Source organism: Callionymus lyra, chromosome 13, assembly GCF_982586985.1.
Source record: "Callionymus lyra chromosome 13, fCalLyr1.hap1.1, whole genome shotgun sequence".
Lineage (NCBI taxonomy): Eukaryota > Metazoa > Chordata > Actinopteri > Syngnathiformes > Callionymidae > Callionymus > Callionymus lyra.
In genome coordinates this window covers 2,293,822-2,312,735 of record NC_141830.1, presented here as the reverse complement: position 1 = coordinate 2,312,735, position 18,914 = coordinate 2,293,822, and the positions used below count along the sequence as shown (strand labels likewise).

The 18,914-nt window shown below is 44.4% G+C and overlaps 1 protein-coding gene across 1 annotated transcript; it reads right to left on the bottom strand.

Annotated features, from left to right (window-relative positions):
* Positions 1-8,907: 8,907 nt before the first annotated feature.
* Positions 8,908-16,810, bottom strand: LOC148066964 (hydroperoxide isomerase ALOXE3-like). The gene is made up of 16 exons (XM_087805910.1): positions 16,733-16,810; positions 16,504-16,666; positions 16,258-16,305; positions 15,739-15,943; positions 15,596-15,677; positions 15,418-15,537; positions 15,253-15,356; positions 13,645-13,817; positions 13,434-13,577; positions 13,172-13,375; positions 10,433-10,519; positions 10,196-10,362; positions 9,957-10,078; positions 9,791-9,891; positions 9,557-9,727; positions 8,908-9,487 (listed from the first exon to the last, which is right to left on the bottom strand). The coding sequence occupies exons 2-16, from the start codon at positions 16,648-16,650 to the stop codon at positions 9,308-9,310; spliced, it is 2,055 nt and encodes a 684-aa protein (XP_087662036.1). The 5' UTR covers positions 16,651-16,666; positions 16,733-16,810; the 3' UTR covers positions 8,908-9,307.
* Positions 16,811-18,914: the final 2,104 nt, after the last annotated feature.

The following is an 18,914-nucleotide window of genomic DNA, read 5'->3' as shown; positions in this document are numbered from 1 at the left end:
AACACTGTCATCAGAGAACACATGGAGCACCAACGCTCCTCCCATGATGCAACACTATCATCAGAGAACACATGGAGCACCAACGCTCCTCCCATGATGCAACACTGTCATCAGTGAACACATGGAGCACCAACGCTCCTCCCATGATGCAACACTGTCATCAGAGAACACATGGAGCACCAACGCTCCTCCCATGATGCAACACTGTCATCAGTGAACACATGGAGCATCAACGCTCCTCCCATGATGCAACACTGTCATCAGGGAACACATGGAGCACCAACGCTCCTCCCATGATGCAACACTGTCATCAGGGAACACATGGAGCACCAACGCTCCTCCCATGATGCAACACTGTCATCAGTGAACACATGGAGCACCAACGCTCCTCCCATGATGCAACACTATCATCAGAGAACACATGGAGCACCAACGCTCCTCCCATGATGCAACACTGTCATCAGTGAACACATGGAGCACCAACGCTCCTCCCATGATGCAACACTGTCATCAGGGAACACATGGAGCACCAACGCTCCTCCCATGATGCAACACTGTCATCAGAGAACACATGGACCATCAACGCTCCTCCCATGATGCAACACTGTCATCAGTGAACACATGGAGCACCAACGCTCCTCCCATGATGCAACACTGTCATCAGTGAACACATGGAGCACCAACGCTCCTCCCATGATGCAACACTGTCATCAGAGAACACATGGACCACCAACGCTCCTCCCATGATGCAACACTGTCATCAGTGAACACATGGAGCACCAACGCTCCTCCCATGATGCAACACTATCATCAGAGAACACATGGAGCACCAACGCTCCTCCCATGATGCAACACTGTCATCAGAGAACACATGGAGCACCAACGCTCCTCCCATGATGCAACACTGTCATCAGAGAACACATGGAGCACCAACGCTCCTCCCATGATGCAACACTGTCATCAGAGAACACATGGAGCACCAATGCTCCTCCCATGATGCAACACTGTCATCAGTGAACACATGGAGCACCAACGCTCCTCCCATGATGCAACACTGTCATCAGTGAACACATGGAGCACCAATGCTCCTCCCATGATGCAACACTGTCATCAGTGAACACATGGAGCACCAACGCTCCTCCCATGATGCAACACTGTCATCAGAGAACACATGAGCACCAACGCTCCTCCCATGATGCAACACTGTCATCAGAGAACACATGGAGCATCAATGCTCCTCCCATGATGCAACACTGTCATCAGAGAACACATGGAGCACCAACGCTCCTCCCATGATGCAACACTATCATCAGAGAACACATGGACCACCAACGCTCCTCCCATGATGCAACACTATCATCAGAGAACACATGGAGCACCAACGCTCCTCCCATGATGCAACACTGTCATCAGAGAACACATGGAGCACCAACGCTCCTCCCATGATGCAACACTATCATCAGAGAACACATGGAGCACCAACGCTCCTCCCATGATGCAACACTGTCATCAGTGAACACATGGAGCACCAACGCTCCTCCCATGATGCAACACTGTCATCAGAGAACACATGGAGCACCAACGCTCCTCCCATGATGCAACACTGTCATCAGTGAACACATGGAGCACCAACGCTCCTCCCATGATGCAACACTGTCATCAGAGAACACATGGAGCACCAACGCTCCTCCCATGATGCAACACTGTCATCAGAGAACACATGGACCACCAACGCTCCTCCCATGATGCAACACTGTCATCAGAGAACACATGGAGCACCAACGCTCCTCCCATGATGCAACACTGTCATCAGAGAACACATGGACCACCAACGCTCCTCCCATGATGCAACACTGTCATCAGAGAACACATGGAGCACCAACGCTCCTCCCATGATGCAACACTGTCATCAGAGAACACATGGAGCACCAATGCTCCTCCCATGATGCAACACTAATAGACTCAGGGACTCATTAATTCCTCGTGTTAATAGAATGTTTACTTCTGACTTTGGGGGCAGGAGTGAAGTGAAAGTATGATTCTATTCTATTGTAATCTTCGTCTTTGTTATTTTTCTTTTTTCTTTATCTTTAGACTTAGATTGGGTCATTTATTCTGACTTGGATAGAGGAGTCTAACGCAAGTTCAGAATTCTGGGTCAGTGACGATACCTAGCGGGTGCTTCGGTACAGTCGAAGACAGAACAGTGGCATTTATACAGTCAAAGTTGAGCGCGACTCCCCCTCATTGGCTCCTGGTTCGCTGGACCTCTGATCTGGTTGGCTTCTGGTGTTCGTGCGTCACGTCTCCGGGAAGATGAGGGAATCTCTTCTCTTGTGTCAAGAGTCAAAGGTTGGACAGGAGGTTGTGTTTCCTGCTTTAATAGTCACACTCATTCTTGCACAATCACTCTTGGGTGAAATCAGCCATTATCTGGGCCTACCAAGCAGCGGGTGGATCTGCTCATAGTGGACTGAGGGCACATTCCACCCGTGGTGTGGTGGCAGCCTTAGTGGCTCTTTTGTGCTGCTGTGCCCCCCACGAGGCCCACGGCCCCAGTGGAAGTGGATCCCGGGCCGAAAGGGCCCTAGCGATGTTGCTTCAGGAGGGGCGTCCAGCTGGGGGTACATTTTTCCCATCTGGCTTCGCCTTGGGTTTAAACCAATAGCGAAGAGGTTATAGGGCAGAGCACCAAATGACGTAGAACCCCTGAGTTATGAACATAATCGCAGGTTCTACTAATTTGTGCGAAGCCCTCTAACCTCGTCACCCAGCAGCCGTCCTTCTCTCTGAGTTTTCAGTTGGAGGAAGTGCGGCGGTTATTTCCCGGCTTTGTAGGAAGTGGACTGCACCCAGCTGGGTTGCGAGTCCATCAGGCTTTCTCGGAGACGAGGCGGTGCCTCTGGGGTAAACCAATAGCGAAGCGGTTAGAGGCTGGAGCACCAATTCGTAGAACCTGAGATTATGATCATAACTCAGCGGTTTTATCATCATTGTTGCGTTAGTACAAAATAAAAGAAGGAAACAACACACAAAATAAACAATAGAACAACAGAACTATGCACCAAGTCAGTCATTCTGCTGTGCAAAGTAATCATTTAGAATTCTGTTATTTATAACAAAATAATGTTGGGGTTTTTGCCTAAAAATAGTAGGGAGTAGGAAGCACAGAGACTAACTCACACAAGGATGAGAAAAATAGACGTTAAAAAATATAAACTTGGTTTAAATTTCTAACATTAAACGTTTTAGATTTCATGTTTACCCTTCCGACGAGTTGCTAAAGTTAATACTGCGATTTGATTTCGAATTTGTGTTCAACTGTTTGTACTAAATATATATTTGAATCATATTTATATTTGGAAATCATAAGAAAGCAAACCTTTGACTTTTGAAGCTCGGTTTTCCCTCTTTTCTCTGTAATTTCTCGGCTTTAAAAGAAAATAGAGCTTAATAAACAAAACAATTTAAAGGGAAATGAAATAAGTCACTTTTGAAACCTTGCTGGAAATGAAATCAACCGAAATAATAATAAAGACCTGAGAAGGTTTTTTAACTTATTGGGGCCAGAAGGCGCCGCCAGACATGGTCGCGAGGTGATGACGCCATCATGTGGCGGCTGTGGAGTGTTACTCCGCGATGACGTCATCGGAACCGCGTCCTCCGGATCCCAGTGACCCATTTCTACACGTGAGCCTGAAACGAACACCTCCAGCTCAGTCGACCCAGGAGTCAGAACCACACCGAACCGGAACAACATGGTGGATCAGCTGCAGCAGAACCAGGTCCAAAAATAATGCCAAAGATTCAATTGTGAGAGAATGACGTCTCACTCCGTCAAATACTCTCCACCCAAGAAACTAAATATATTGTTTGGAACTATTATTGTGTCAATACTTAAACCCTCAATTCGATACAAAAAATAATATATAATGATGTAACCGAGCGGTCTCAAATGATGCAAAACGCAGAGTTCTTGATGCCAGTAGTCCAAACAGTCTTTATTCTCTTTTCTTACTCTCGTCTCTCCAGCTGCTCGCAGGCACTTCACCACACAACACCCCAACAAAACAAAGTGATGAAACATTAAACCGAACAGTACAAATTTTACAAATAACACATGCAACCAATTAGAACATCGAATAATCCCTTAGATATGTAGGTGGATGAACAACTCGTCCTCCTCGGGATCTAACTTGACTCACATTAGGGGGAACTTTGCGACTGATTGGCCACCCCCGTTTCCTGCTCAAAACTGTCCTCAGCAGATCCAGTAGCCGGATGTCCAGCAGCATGTAACGGAAGAGTATAAGGCTTCAGTCGATTGTGGTGAACTACCTGAGACCCCTCCCTCATGTCGTACGGGTCCCCAATGCGGTAGACCATACCCGGAACCCCCCCAGCATTCAAAACCTCCATCACCTTATACGGTCCTTTCCAATGAGGGGCTAATTTGGTGCGACTCTCAGTCGGATTGTTAAGCCACACCAGCGAACCTACCCCGTAGGGCCTAAACTGTGATCCCTCATTGTGATAAAGCTGTTGTCTTTCGTGGGCCTCTGCGGCAGCCATCCTGGCACAACTGAATGCCTTTGTCAAACGACCTATAAGAGATGAGGCATAATCAGATATCGAGCTGAAAGTCTTTGCATTCTGCAAGGATGGCGGCAACAACAGATCCACTGGAACTCTGGCCTCACGCCCATGCATCAGAAAATATGGGGAAAAACGAGTGGTTGAATGAACTGAGGTGTTATATGCAAAGGCCACTTGTTTGACATACATATCCCATTCACCGCCGCAGGCCAACAGAATCTTTGCTAGTTGGTCAATCAGTGTACGGTTATGCCGTTCCACCATACCGTCTGATTTGGGATTGTACGCCGTGGTGCGGGTCTTCTTCACCCCAACCACCGACATAAGTTCTGTATGATCTCCGACTCAAACTGACGACCTTGATCGCTATGCAAAACCTCTGGGACACCGTGCACAAGAACAAAGTCTTCAAATAAACACTGTGCTACTGTGCAAGCTGTCTGATCCGGCAGTGAATACAAAGACACATACTTCGTAAAGTAGTCCTCCACCACTAAAATGTACTGACTGCCCGAGTAGTCACCGGTAACTCCAAAATGTCAGTTGCCACTCTCTGCAAAGGTCTCATGACCTCAGAGCCACCCATCGGAGCTTTGTGTTTGGGTGTTGGACACCTGCGAGTTTGACAAGGTTCACACTGCTCACACCACAGCCTTATGTCTCGCAGCATGAAGGGCCAAAAAAGGATTGCCTGGCTTTTTCCCATACCCGCTCAGCTGAAAAATGAGCGGCCATTGGACCCCCATGCAAATGTTGCAGGAGTTCGGGTACCAATTTCGCAGGGAGCACAACTTGGGTACTCGATTCCCCAGTGTGCATCACCCGTATTGTGCGACACAGCAGCCCATCCTTCATCAGAAGCCTACTGAACTCAGCCCACAGCTTTCTTAGAGAAAGTGATGACCCCCGCAAAAATTGTCGCGGTGGTCGAGGCCTTCCTTTATCTAACCACTCAATTACTGTACTGATGTCCGAGTCTTCTTTCTGCCTCAATATCATCTCCATGTCACTTTGAAGGGGGTCGCTAACATCTTGCCTTTGCCCATCTGCCGGTGAGACTGCATATACCTCTGCACTTGCTCCACTCTCGGACCCCGGGCGACGCGACAATGCATCTGCATTCTTATGCTGCGAAACTCTTTGTGAACCATAGTCCAGTCATACGGGTCCAACTCCAACACCCATCGACTCCGGCGCCCTGTTGGGTCGTTATCCAATGACATGTGCCGCAGGCCCAACAAAGGACGATGGTCAGTGATAATGGTAAAGGACGAGAAACCCACATAATGTTTAAACTCCCGAACAGCCCACACTACTGCCCATAACTCACGATCGAATGTTGACCAGCGTTTCTGGGTGGCTGTAAGAGCCTGACTAGCATATGCAACAACCCTCTCTAGTCCCTCACTGTCTTGCGCCAATACTGCCCCAACTGCGTTCTTAGAAGCGTCCGTGTAAATCTTAAATGGCTGTTCAAAAGTTGGGAGTGTCATGACAGGAGAAGAAGTCAAGACCTGTTTCAAATATGAGAAAGCTGCATCGCATTCCGGAGTCCACTCAAAGCAAACATTCTTTCCAGTCAAATAATGAAGTGGGGCAGCATGCCGGGAAAAATTCCTAACAAAGCGCCAGTAATACGAGCAAAGGCCCACAAAAGCATGCACTTCAGATGGGGTTTGGGGTGTGGGCCAATCCCTCACTTTATTTATGTTCTGGGGGTCAGGTTATAGACCCTGTCTGGACACCGTATGACCCAAGAATACGACCTGGTCGCAAGCAAAATTACACTTCTGCTGATTCAATCGAAGGCCTGCTTCTTGAATTCTAGACAACACTTGCTTCAAATGTGTCATGTGTTCCTCGAAGGTCCGACTGTAAATCAAAATATCGTCTAAATAGACCATACAGATGTGCCAAGGAATGCCACGTAGTATCAACTCCATCATACGTTGAAAAGTGGCTGGGGAGTTAGACAACCCCATGGGCATTACGCGCCATTGATAAAGGCCTCTTCCTGTGGTAAACGCTGTCTTTTCACGATCCTCCTCAGCCACTTCAACCTGCCAATATCCATCTGAAAAATCCAGTGTGGTGAACCAGCACGACCCTGCTAGAGAATCTAAACTGTCATCCACCCGGGGAAGTGGATGCGAATCTTTCACTGTGACGGCGTTGAGCCGCCGGTAATCAACACAAAACCGCCACTTGCCGCCCTTCTTTTTGACTAGTACCACAGGAGAAGCCCAGGGGCTTGAGCTTTCCTCAATCAGACCATCAGTTAACAGTTGAGTTACCTGGCGCTCGATCTCTGCCCGTTTTCCTGGGCAGGTTCTATAAGCCCGCTGATTTACTGGTGGAGAGTCTGTCCTGATGTGATGCTGTATTAAGGAACATTTACCCCGTGTACTCACATTCCCTGAAAATATGTCTGGAAACTGAGAGAGTAAAGTCGATAGTTGACTCCTACGAGCTGGAGTCAGGGCTGAATCATCGAGGTTGAGAGGGATTCTGTTCACCTCCTGCTGACCGGCGACTGAACAGATTTCAGGGGTCATTACTTCATTACACCCAACCGCGTAGAATTTGCCCAAATGGAATCCGACTTTTAGCTCAATTGCCTCAGCTGTAGGATTCAGAACTCGAGCCATAGTAACCCCCTTTCTGACCATGTTAACTGTATGGGCTACTACCACTCCCATTTTTTCAGGACAATTGGGCTCTATGTAACCTTCAAACTCCTCAACAAATGACTCCCCCCCCCTGATGGACAAACATTTACTGGAACAAAAGCTTCACTCCAGGGTGGAATCGTACTCACATTGGCCACCGATACGTTGCAGCATTCAGGAACCATATCAGCAGTCTTCAAAAGCGGCACCGGAATGTCCCATAGTTATAATATGCCTTTATCCAAGTCCAGCAAAGCATTGTTCTTGGTCAGGAAATCCAGCCCAAGCAGGACCTGTTGTGTGGAGTCACGAAGGACATGGAAAGTATGTCTCAACGAAACTGCACCAAAGCGAACGGTGGCATCAATGATAAAAATATGCAAGAGAAGATCTGAACTGTTAATGATAAAGTTTATTATAAACGTATAAATAACACTAAACTAATTAAACATGTTTCAATAGAAAAAGAGCAAATAATTTACGTGTCACTCTTTGTTTTGCTGTTAATTTGTTAATTAAACTATGATGTTCTTGTGTTTTTACCATGGTCTCTGAAATAGTGAAGACTATTGTATTTACAAATAAACAATGAACTCCTTGATTTACACTGTGTAACTAAATGTTCACAGAAATGTCTTTCTTACACTGACTCTTACTGAAGCTCCAGTAAATATTCTTCACATGAATGTCTGATAGAAACCTGCTCCAGAGATGAGGGACCAAGGTCGACTCGGAATAGGGAGAGGTTGAAGGAGACTAGCTGGAGGACAGTAAGACGACTTGTTTCTGGAGCAGACGGTGCATGCAGCGACAAACTCCTTAACGTCTTGAGTAATACGTGGCCACCAGAAGCGCTGTCTAATTAGCTTAAGGGGATGTTGAGCGAGAACTGCGCCGATGCCGGTGTCTGAAGCGTCGACTTCCACAATGAACTGGAGTGAAGAATCTGGATTGGTGGTTTCTGGATCGGAGGACAATCGTTCCTTCAATTGGCGGAGGGCAATGTCGGCGTCAGAAGTCCAGGAGAAGAGATGCTTGGTGGAAGTAAGTTTAGTTAAAGCAGCAGCAACTTACTATAATCCCTTATGAATCTACGGTAAAAATTGTCAAACCCGAGTAACTGTTGGAGCTTATTTTATTTATTTTTATTATATTATTAATTAGGGGGATCGGACACTTACTCCACGATAGTCTATGCAAGGACGTAGGGACTTTTCCTTCTCTGAGACAAATAAGAATCCTGCTCCAAGTGGAGAGAAGGAGGGTCTGATAAGACCTGCTGCAAGGGACTCTGTAATGTACGTCTCCAGGGCTTCCTGTTTGGGACGTGACATACTATACAGATGGCTAGTAGGAAGTGGGGCGCCAGGAAGTAGCTCAATAGAGCAATCATTAGGCCAGCGAGGAGGTAGGGTCAACGCCTTATCTTTGCTTAATACCTCGCTCAGGTCAAGATATTCAGGAGGATTCTTGGAACTATCTCTAGGAGACAGAGAACAGATATTAGGCGTACCAGTCTTAGGAGCAGCTGAACCAGGACAGCACGAGTGACAATAGGCACTCCAGCCCGAGATGGAGGAGGATGTCCAATCAATCTGGGGTTTGTGTAACTGCAGCCAAGGAAGGCCTAGCATCTCCATGTGTTGGCTTTTATGAAACATCTGAGTGAATAAGATCAAACTGGACTGTAGGTTAACCATGCTGCTGCCTGTGACTTGTAAGTCAGTTGAAAACTATCTGGTAAAGTTAAAGTAATATCTTAATATTTAATTTATTTGAAAGAAAACTCTTGTGAGACATTTTTGTGAAGTCAAAGAGATCTTAAATCAAGTCTTTAATGAAATACAAACAAATAATTGATTGACATGTTGGAGTATAAACATGATTAATTTCATTCATACTAATACTAATAATAAGTAGTATCTTGGTCAAAGCCACCTTAAGCCCCTTAACTCCCCTGAAGTTTGATTTAAACATGGTTTAACTCTTGCTGCATCACTTATTTACATGGCAAGAAAGCCCTGTTGATGCACTTCCTCTTTCTAAATGGTCGTGCTGTTCTCGATGTTGACGGGGTTCAGGTAGGTGTACGGGACCTCCAGCTGCTTGTTTCTTGAGTCAACAGCTTCGCTGAAGTCTGACAACTTTGCCTGAAACTCATTGATCATCATCTTCACAGCAGGTTCGTTGAATCGTTCCTCAGGATATTGACCCAGAGGTACCTACAGAAAAGTAAGAATCAGCATATCTGTGTGGATGAAAAAATCCATAAACTTGTGCGACGAACTTACGAAATCTGTGAATATTTCTGAGAGCAGGCGCACCATTGCCACAAATGTGACCGTCTCGCCAATGTTTGGGAGGGTCTCTAAAATGCCCTCCATGGTAGACTGCCCTTTGACGGAGGGAGGTGGCTTCTTCAGCAGGAGCGAACCGTTCGGGATGAAGCTTAGGTAGTCAAACTACATTTGGAACGGAGTAATTATGTTTCACTTTAGACAATTGTCACAACTCGAATATCATACCTGGCCTCCATTAACAGCAACGTGTTGCGCAGACACGGTGAATACCACCATAGTGACGAACTTGATCACTTCCTCGACTGCACTGAAGGCGCGAGGTATCCCTGTTTACAGGTCAGCACAATGGTCGGTATCAGTTGCCACCCAGTGATAGCGACGCATTTCATACCTGAGGATTCTCTGGACAAAAAGCCATGGACGAATAACTCATGGATCCAATCCTGGAGTTCAGTGTCCTTTTGGACATCCTTGTCAGAGGTGTAGAAGTGTTCTATTACCGCTCTTACAAAGCTGCTCCATTAAAAACAAAAATGGTTGTGAAGATCTTCATAATAGACACAGTACATATATTAAGACTCTAAACCCACTTCATCCCAAAGCTATGACATAACTTGTCAAACATCGTACCTGTTGACGATGTCCCACAGCCTCAGCCCATCGTCTCTGTAGTAATAGTTGGGGATGGATTCCAGGCCTCGTGCTGGTATGTTCTCTGGCAGGCACATGGAGCTGTAGGTGTTTTCAGCATGAGACCTTTTCATGAGCTCATTCACGCCATCGACCCCAAGCGCAGACTACAAAAACACGCAAGAATTAGGACAACTTTTAAAGGCTAACATTTATATGATGCCGTTGAGTCCTTACAATTGTGAGAGGTGCGCCTGGTCCAAGAAGAGCTTCACGGCCTCCTGCGTTCACATTAAGGGTTCCCCGGAAATGTGGTATAAGAAGCTGTAGAGAGAAGAGAAAGAAGGTCATTTGAAACTCTCAGCAGTAACGGCAGCAGATTATACGTCTGTCCGTCTTTCTGTAAGAAAAAAAGTTCAGAGAAAGTTGATGATGGGACAAGGAAAGAAAAATGATTTCATCTGGATTAAAACGATTTATTAAGTTCATTCTTCTTTTCATTTTTATGGATTCTAACCACTGCTTTTTTCTGTTCAAGGTCACTGCTCAAAAGTAGCAAAAAATGAAAAATGAACTGTAAAACAGTATTTTTAAAATCAACCAGATGATACAAAGTTTTGGTAGATGCTACTGCAATGAAATCCCAGTAAAAGTAATGTTGCTGACTTGCACTTTAACGCCTTCACACCTTAAATTTTTTGTTCAGAGTAAACAAAATCCTTAAATCATTGAACATGTTTCCTGATTTTTTAGTTTATTTATTTAGGCTAGAAAACCATATAGGCATTCGTGGAACTGCTCTTAACTGGTTTAAATCTTACCTGTCGGATAGAACGCACTATGTACATGTCAACCACCTCTCATCGACACACACTAAGCTCAGCTATGGTGTCCCACAAGGTTCTGTTCTTGGTCCAATACTATTCACAATCTATATGCTCCCACTAGGGGACTTGATCAGAAGACACTCTATAAACTTTCACTGTTATGCTGATGACACCCAACTTTACTTGTCCATGAAGCCAGATGAAAGAAATCAGCTACACAATTACAGTCCTGTATTACAGATATCAAGTCCTGGATGACCAAAAACTTCCTCCTACTGAACTCGGAAAAGACTGAGGTTTTACTAGTTGGTCCGCAACATCTCAGACAATCATTAACTAATGATCTAGCTTTACAAAATGGACTTGCTCCTGCTACTAGCACCACTGTAAAGAATCTGGGTGTATGCTTTGACGAGGACTTGTCATTTAACTCACACATAAAACAAATCTCACGGACTGCTTACTTCCACCTTTGTAACATTTCAAAAATCAGGCACTTCCTTCCTTTAGATGCTGCTGAGAAGCTCATCCATGCTTTTGTTACCTCCAGACTATTGTAACTCTCTTCTGTCAGGATGTTCTAAAAAGTCTCTCAGAATCTTCAGCTCATTCATCTGCAGCTCGTGTCCTGACTAAGACTAAGAGGCGCGAACACACCTGTACTGTCTTCCCTACATTGGCTTCCTGTAGAATTTAGAATACAATTTAAAATCCTTCTCCTAACCTATAAAGCCTTACATGGTCTAGCACCAACATGCATTAAAGATTTAATCCAAACTTATCAACCCTCAAGGACCTTTCAATCCTTGAACTCTGATCTATTAGTTATACCACAAATCTCTAAATGTAGATTCGGAGCCAGGGCCTTCAGTTTTCAAGCCCCTCTGCTGTGGAACAAACTACCGGCTTCAGTCCGGAGGGCAGACACCCTCTCTATGTTTAAAAACAATCTTAAAACCTTACTTTTCGATAAAGCCTATAACTAACTTAAATGTTTATCTTTAGCTGCTATAACTAACTAAACTGTTTATCTTTAGCTGCTATAACTAACAAAACTGTTTATCTTAGCTGCTATAACTAACTAAACTGTTTATCTTAGCTGCTATAACTAACAAAACTGTTTATCTTAGCTGCTATAGGCTGAGAATGCTTGAGGAGTTTTAGACACCAGCTCTGTATATCCTTCTTTTCTGCATTACATTCATCACCTGTGCAGTTTAAACACCTTTTTATTTCTCTCCCGGAGCCCCAGGGCTCCACCTCCAGAGCTGCTGCTGATCCAGGATCTTCACCACGTCATCAGATCCCGAGTTCTCTCCAGCACCTCCATGGACCCTCCTACACTCTCCTCTTTTTTTTTTCTCACTATAATTTCCCTCACTCCTCTCCTTATCCATCTGTCTACCCCCCCATCCTTCCTCCCAGCCGTTCAAAGCGGCAGGCCGTCAACAATGAGTCTGGTTCCGCTCGAGGTTTCTGCTTCTAAAAGGAGCTTTTCCTCGCCATAGCTCACTGTACAGTGTTTTGTTTCTTGCTCTTTGTTGAATTGCTGGGATCTATTTTTCCTTAATCAACTATAGTCTTATTTCAACTGTATAGTGTCTTGAGATAACTTTGTTATGATAAGACACTTGAAATAAAATTTAATTGATGTTAGCTCTTCCTGCTTGCGAAGTACGTCTATTATCTAAAGGAGTTTTGCAATATACCTTCAAACCTGTCCATTGTTGATTTGTGATGTTGACACCTCTTGGCTTGAAAAAAAGGTTTCTTCTTTGATCAGTGGGTTTTTTCAAATAGTAGTAAAAGGGTGTCCCAGATCACTCGATGGTTCCTTAGAGTCAGTTCTAGATATTGTCAAGTCACAAAACCTGTGTGAGCAATGCTCCATGTTAGTTGTTGGTGTTTCAACAACACATATCTCACGAATACAATCCCTTTTTTCAAGATGTCAACAGAACACACAAACATTTTCTTCATTTCTTTCCTTTTCTCTTCGTCTTCTTCTTCTTCAACTTGCCAAAGCTTTGCCAGCCTAAGTGGAGACCATCACGTGGCCTATTGTTTCTATTTATTTGCACCCGACCTCAAAACCTACTTCCACTCACCGGTTTCAGCTTGATAAACATGTCCTTTGTCTTATCATTACCTTGTAGAGAGGATGAATCCCTGGCAGGTTACGGAGGGTGGAGATCGTGAAGACCTCCGCCATGTAGTGAGTGTTCATGAGGTGATGGACTATCTGATGGTCCATCGCGTCAGCACTTCTGATAAACATCTTGGCAAGGATCCAGTCAGTGTCGCTGTCACTTGGGAGGAAGACTGGGTTCTTCTCAGAGGGTTGTTGATAGAGCTGCAGAGAAAATTAACTTGTTGAATCTTAGTCATAGAGCACGTTGGTGGGTTTTTACCTGTATCGCTATTGGCATCAGCTGTTTCTTCATGTTCAAGTAGAACAAACAGAATCCGTCAACCACGTGCATACGTTGTCCGTCTTGGATTCTTGTGATTATTTTCTCCATTTTCTTGTGGTCCACGATAAATAAATTTCCGTCCTGGTTGCATAAATTGTTACATGGTTACATCCCAGAGAAAATGAGATCCAGGAAATCAAACTCCGACCTTCAGCTCCTTCTGCAGAGAACTGCCGTCTCGCAGAAACGGCTTCAACATTTCCTCCGTGACTCGGAAGTTGGAAGGAATCTCTGTGCAGCGTTTGATGACCATGGGGTTGGATCCGTTCAGGAATTGGTACCCAAAGAACTCATCGTCTTTCCAGTGCTCGGTAACGTACTCTAGACGACAAAGAGTTAAATATGATATTCAATTGCATTTTGAAGTTTTCTTAGGTTCTTAAGTTTTTGTGGTCTTTTTTCGTGAAGGAATTGCTGCTCAAGATAAGAGTGGTAGTTATAGACTTTTGTTTCAAACAAACAACAAGCAAACAAAAGCATAGTTCTGTTGTGTTTGTTTTACAGAATTTAACTTTTTGTTTAACTTTATTTTCCTAAATGTATGGATAATTTGCACAAAGGGTGTCCAAACCTTTTTCTGCATTAATCTAATTGGTTCGATCCTGCAGCTGCTCTATTCTTCAGCAGATGACTCAATTATCTTTAAGAGACATTTAGGCAATACTTTGGTTGTTTATACAGATTTTCCAGGTTTCATGCACAAAGACTTGTAGCACATGGGACTGGTTTCTCCAGGCAAAGATTATTTTTTCTCATCTTGAAGCTGTCGTTTTAAATGTTCCTTCTTAAGAACAAGTTTCTGATTAAACTGGCTGCGCAAGATTCCAAGATTCACTGTAACGACTGCTAAAGGGCGCCTTTCCCATGCGTCTTTTTTGGCTGCATCTTGATGTTGTTGTACTAAACCAATAATTAGGTTGAGGAGGAACTGGTTTGATGCAAATACCCAGTAACATTGGGACCAAGGGTTGACTCAGAGAAATTGAAAGAGATTTACAATCCACCCAAACTTCTGAACACTTGAGTTAAACCCCACCACGTTTACCAGATTCCATTGTTCTTTAGGACGTAAGAAGGTTCTTAAGAAGGGTTCCGCTAAGAAGGAGCACTGAAATATGGGTGTTGGATTTTTCTTCTCTACTATCTAGTCTGTTTCTGCCACAGTGGTCTGCAGCTATGAGCGCTTTACAATGCTTTTATTATTCCATGATGTGGACGATACACATTTCCCTGACGCGACTTGACTACTGAGCATTTGGTCGCTAAGAAGGCTGTGATTATTCAGCTCAATCTTACAATTCCTTCTGTCAAATATCTTCTTACGAGTAATTCTGGAAACACTTCTTTCTTCCTCATCGTTCTTAAGAGCGCCCGTAAGAAGATCATTGCACATAAGAGCTTCTTAAGAATCCTGTCACACGTGGTCACTGCAGGATGTTCCATGGTAACTTGCACGGATCACAAGACTTTTCTGAACAATGTGGCATGTCGTACCAAGGTTCATTTGAATAACGGTCTGTAGGCCAAAAATTGACCATATGGGTAAGAGTGTAAACAAAACAAAAAGTCCAAATTCAGCATTTTTGCTTTCACCAATAACTCCACCTCACTTCCAAAACTGGCACGTAGTTAATTCGCTTCCCCTTATTTTCTTTAGTATTTTGGGATTTTAGCAGATTAGCTGTTGACAAGTAGGTCTGCGTTCAAGGTCACTAATGCCCGATATGGACAAAAACAGCGTTAACCAACTAAGTACCTGATGTGGTTGTCCTTCTGCACCACAAGATTTCCTTCAGGTCTTCAATGCTCTCCCATTTTGATTTAGAAGCCAACAGCCCTTTTAACTTGAGCTCAAAGCCACTAGAGAAAGAAGTGTTAATTCAACCATAAATAAAAGTGCAAATGAGTCAAAAATACTCACGTCAGCCTTCTTGTGTGACTTATTTCAGACACTTTGGATGGAGTAAATCGAATTTCTGAAGGTATCTCAGGTACCTCGAGAGGACTGTAGTGAGGTACTCCGTCATCTGTTACTCTCCACCTGAGAAACAAACAGTTGTTATTGTAAATCTCAGCAGACACCTTAAAAAGAAACTTACTCAAATGTTTTCTTCTTGTGGATCAACTCCTTCTTTCTGTGCTCCACCAGGAGAGGGTTGTTCTCCTCAAAGACTCTGGTGGCTGGAATAAAAAAAACACGTTTAAGTAGCTACAAAGTTAGCTTCAGAAAACAAATACTGACCATTTCCTCCTCGGAGCTCCAACTGCGTCTGTCGCGATATCCACTTGTAACAGGGAAAAAGAAGAGAATCCCCCTCTGGAGTCTGGACCACGATCTTTGAGCAGTACCACTCGTCTTCTGGCAGAAAGAAGAACGCCTCCTTCTCCACCTTGATCAGAAGGAGGTTCCCCAGAGACTTGGGGGTTTTCACCACATAGTACCCACCCTGAGGTTGATCAAGGGTCAGATGTCAAACCAAAAGTGTTGATGCAGGTTTAAAGCAACATCTCAACAGGTCAGAGCTACAAATAAACCAGGGATTGTAATAAATACAATCTGTTCCCACTCCAAGTGAAACAGTCTCAAGTCCTGTCCCAACAAAAATCCATGAGAGTGCACAAACAAACGTGAATTATAGTCAGTGTTGATTCCTTAAGATCCCAGATTTCAGAAGACGATAACTAAAGAACCAGTGAAGGAACATCGTTTCCCAGGCTAGCTTTCATTCACAGCAGAAATATGAGAAACCAGGGAACTCACCTGGAGGCTCAGATCATTGGGTCCCCGTGCAGGGTACAGGTTTTGCTTCTACAGACGAGACACACAATATATGTTGGTTTTCTGATGATAATCAAATCATATTTGAAGTATAAGACATTGTCAAAGATCAAGGTTTGTGAGGTGAAGACATCGTCGTCAATTAAATGTATGGCGTTCATTAATGTTCCAGACTATATTAAATCAAGGTTCTCACAGTAACAGAGAAGAAACCTAGTCAGAACTTACTGTCCCAGTCATGAAGTCCAGTCCATAGTTGTCCAGCTCAGTCCGCTCACTCTGCCCCTCGTCTCCGACCAGAGTCACGAACACGTGGTCCATTGTACCCGAGTACTTCAAGTCCCCGGTCGTTACTGCCAACTTGTACTCAGCCATGGTCAGCGATCTCAGTCTAGGCAGGAGATGAGAGTTTAAGGGCATAAATCACCTTCAGCTCAATATTGTCACTGACACTTACTATAGTCCGTCAAATGTGTATCAGCGTCAGGTGCTCGAGCTCGTCTGTCACACTGAGAGACCTGTACCACTGACTGAGTCTTTTATCAAGTCCCGAGAGCAGCGTGTTCTCAAGTTTCAAGTCGTACGACCTGTTGCCAGGAATTTTGATTTACGACCTCACTTTACAGCCTCTCACGTCAAGAAGATCGTCTCATAGTTCGTTGCTCCAACTGTGAGAAACCATTTAATTATGTTGTGTTTAAACATGTATTTTAAATTGTGTGTATTTCTAGTCAGTGTCAAATAAAAAACACCCAGATATTCTTGTATTTTCTTAAGTTTTTATATCTTTTTAAAAACTTTGTATTTTGTAATTATTATTATTATTATTTTTTTTTAAATCCCTTATTTGTCCCGCGAGGGGAAATTCGGTAGTGCTTTTGACAGCCATTCACACATACTGATGGGAGTAGGCTGCACGTCTGCGCCAAGTCTACCATCAGGAGCAATCAGGGTAAAGTGTCTTGCTCAGGGACACAACGACACAAGCTTGTCTGAACCTGCAACCTTTTGGACTGCAGGCAACCGCTCTACCATCTGAGCTATGACGCCCCCAATAATAATTAATAATTAATTACAACATAATCTAAAATATTATAAACTTGTTTATTCTCTTGCATGTGGGCGTCTATGCCAGCTTCTTCAGGCAAGAGGCGAGGGACACCCTGGACAGGACGCCAGTCTTTTTCAGTTCAATTAACATGTAAGGTAAGGTAAGGTAAGGTAAAAGGTAAGGTAAAACTTTATTGATCCCTCAGGAGGTCTCCTTTGGGAAATTGTTTTTTACCAATAGCCAGCAATTTTTCATAAACAATAAAAAATAATACATAAAAAATAAAATAAGAAGAACATAAAGAGGAAGAACAAGATGACACAATCTAAGTCTAAAGACAAAGACAAAGGACATAGGTCAAGGAAAGAAAAACAACAAAGACAAAGATACAAAGACTAACATGGAACAGAACATCCAGATACTTTCACTCCACTCCGCCCCCGAACTCAGAATTGTACAATTTAATAGCCCGAGGGATGAATGAGTCCCTGAGTCTATTTGTTTTGCACCTGGGTAGGAGCATTCGTGCACTCATTCTGCTTCTCTGCTCACTGATGACAGTGTTCAGAGGATGACTGTCATCATCCATGATGGACAGTAGTTTGTTCAATGATATCCTCTCAGCAACTGTCACCAGTGAGTCCAGCTTCATTCCAACCACAGAACCAGCCCTCCTGATCAACCTGTCCAACCTGTTGACACTCCTCTTGGACACATTTCCACCCCAACACACCACAGCATAGAACAGGACACTGGCCACCACAGACTGGTAGAACATGCAGAGGAGCTTCTTGCAGATGTTAAATGATTGAAGCCTCCTCAGAAAGTACAGTCTACTCTGAACCTTCTTATACACATGGTCTGTGTTGCAGGACCAGTCCAGTTTACTGTCCATCCACACACCGAGGTACTTATAGTTGTCCACTATCTCCACCTCGTCGCCTCTGATGGACACTGGACGTGGCTTTGTCCTGGACCTCCCGAAATCCAAGACCAGCTCCTTGGTTTTTGAGGTGTTCAGCTGCAAGTGGTTCCTCTCACTCCAGTCCACAAAGTCACGTATCAGACTCCTGTACTCGTCTTCGCTGTTGTCCCTGATGCATCCAACAATGGCAGTGTCATCAGCATACTTCTGGACGAGACTCAGCTCTGAGTTGTAGCAGAAGTCTGAAGTGTAGATGGTGAAGAGGAGAGGGGCCAGTACTGTCCCCTGAGGTGCTCCTGTACTGCACACCATAGTGTCAGACTTGATGTCCTTCAGCCTGACATACTGTGGTCGATCAGTAAGATAGTCCGTAATCCAGGAGACCAGACCAGGGTCCACATGCATCTTAGTCAGTTTGTCCTGCAGCAGAGTGGGTTGGATAGTGTTGAAGGCACTAGAAAAGTCCAGGAACAGGATTCTCACTGAACCGCTTCCTTTATCCAAGTGGGAGTAGGTCCGATGCAGGAGGTGAAGGATGGCATCTTCCACACCAACTGCTGGCTGGTAGGCAAACTGCAGGGGGTCTTGCGCGTGCTGGACTTGTGGCGTGAGATGTTTGAGGACCAGCCGCTCCAGTGTCTTCATCAGCTGCGAAGTCAGTGC

Excerpts from the sequence above, each read along its gene's own strand:
- LOC148066964 (XM_087805910.1), bottom strand. The coding sequence starts at position 16,650 with ATGGCTGAGTACAAGTTGGCAGTAACGACCGGGGACTTGAAGTACTCG. Across the intron at positions 16,306-16,503 it reads TGGACTTCATGACTGGGACA|AAGCAAAACCTGTACCCTGC; the intron begins GTAAGTTCTGAC and ends TCTCGTCTGTAG. Across the intron at positions 15,538-15,595 it reads CACAAGAAGAAAACATTTGA|GTGGAGAGTAACAGATGACG; the intron begins GTAAGTTTCTTT and ends TTTGTTTCTCAG.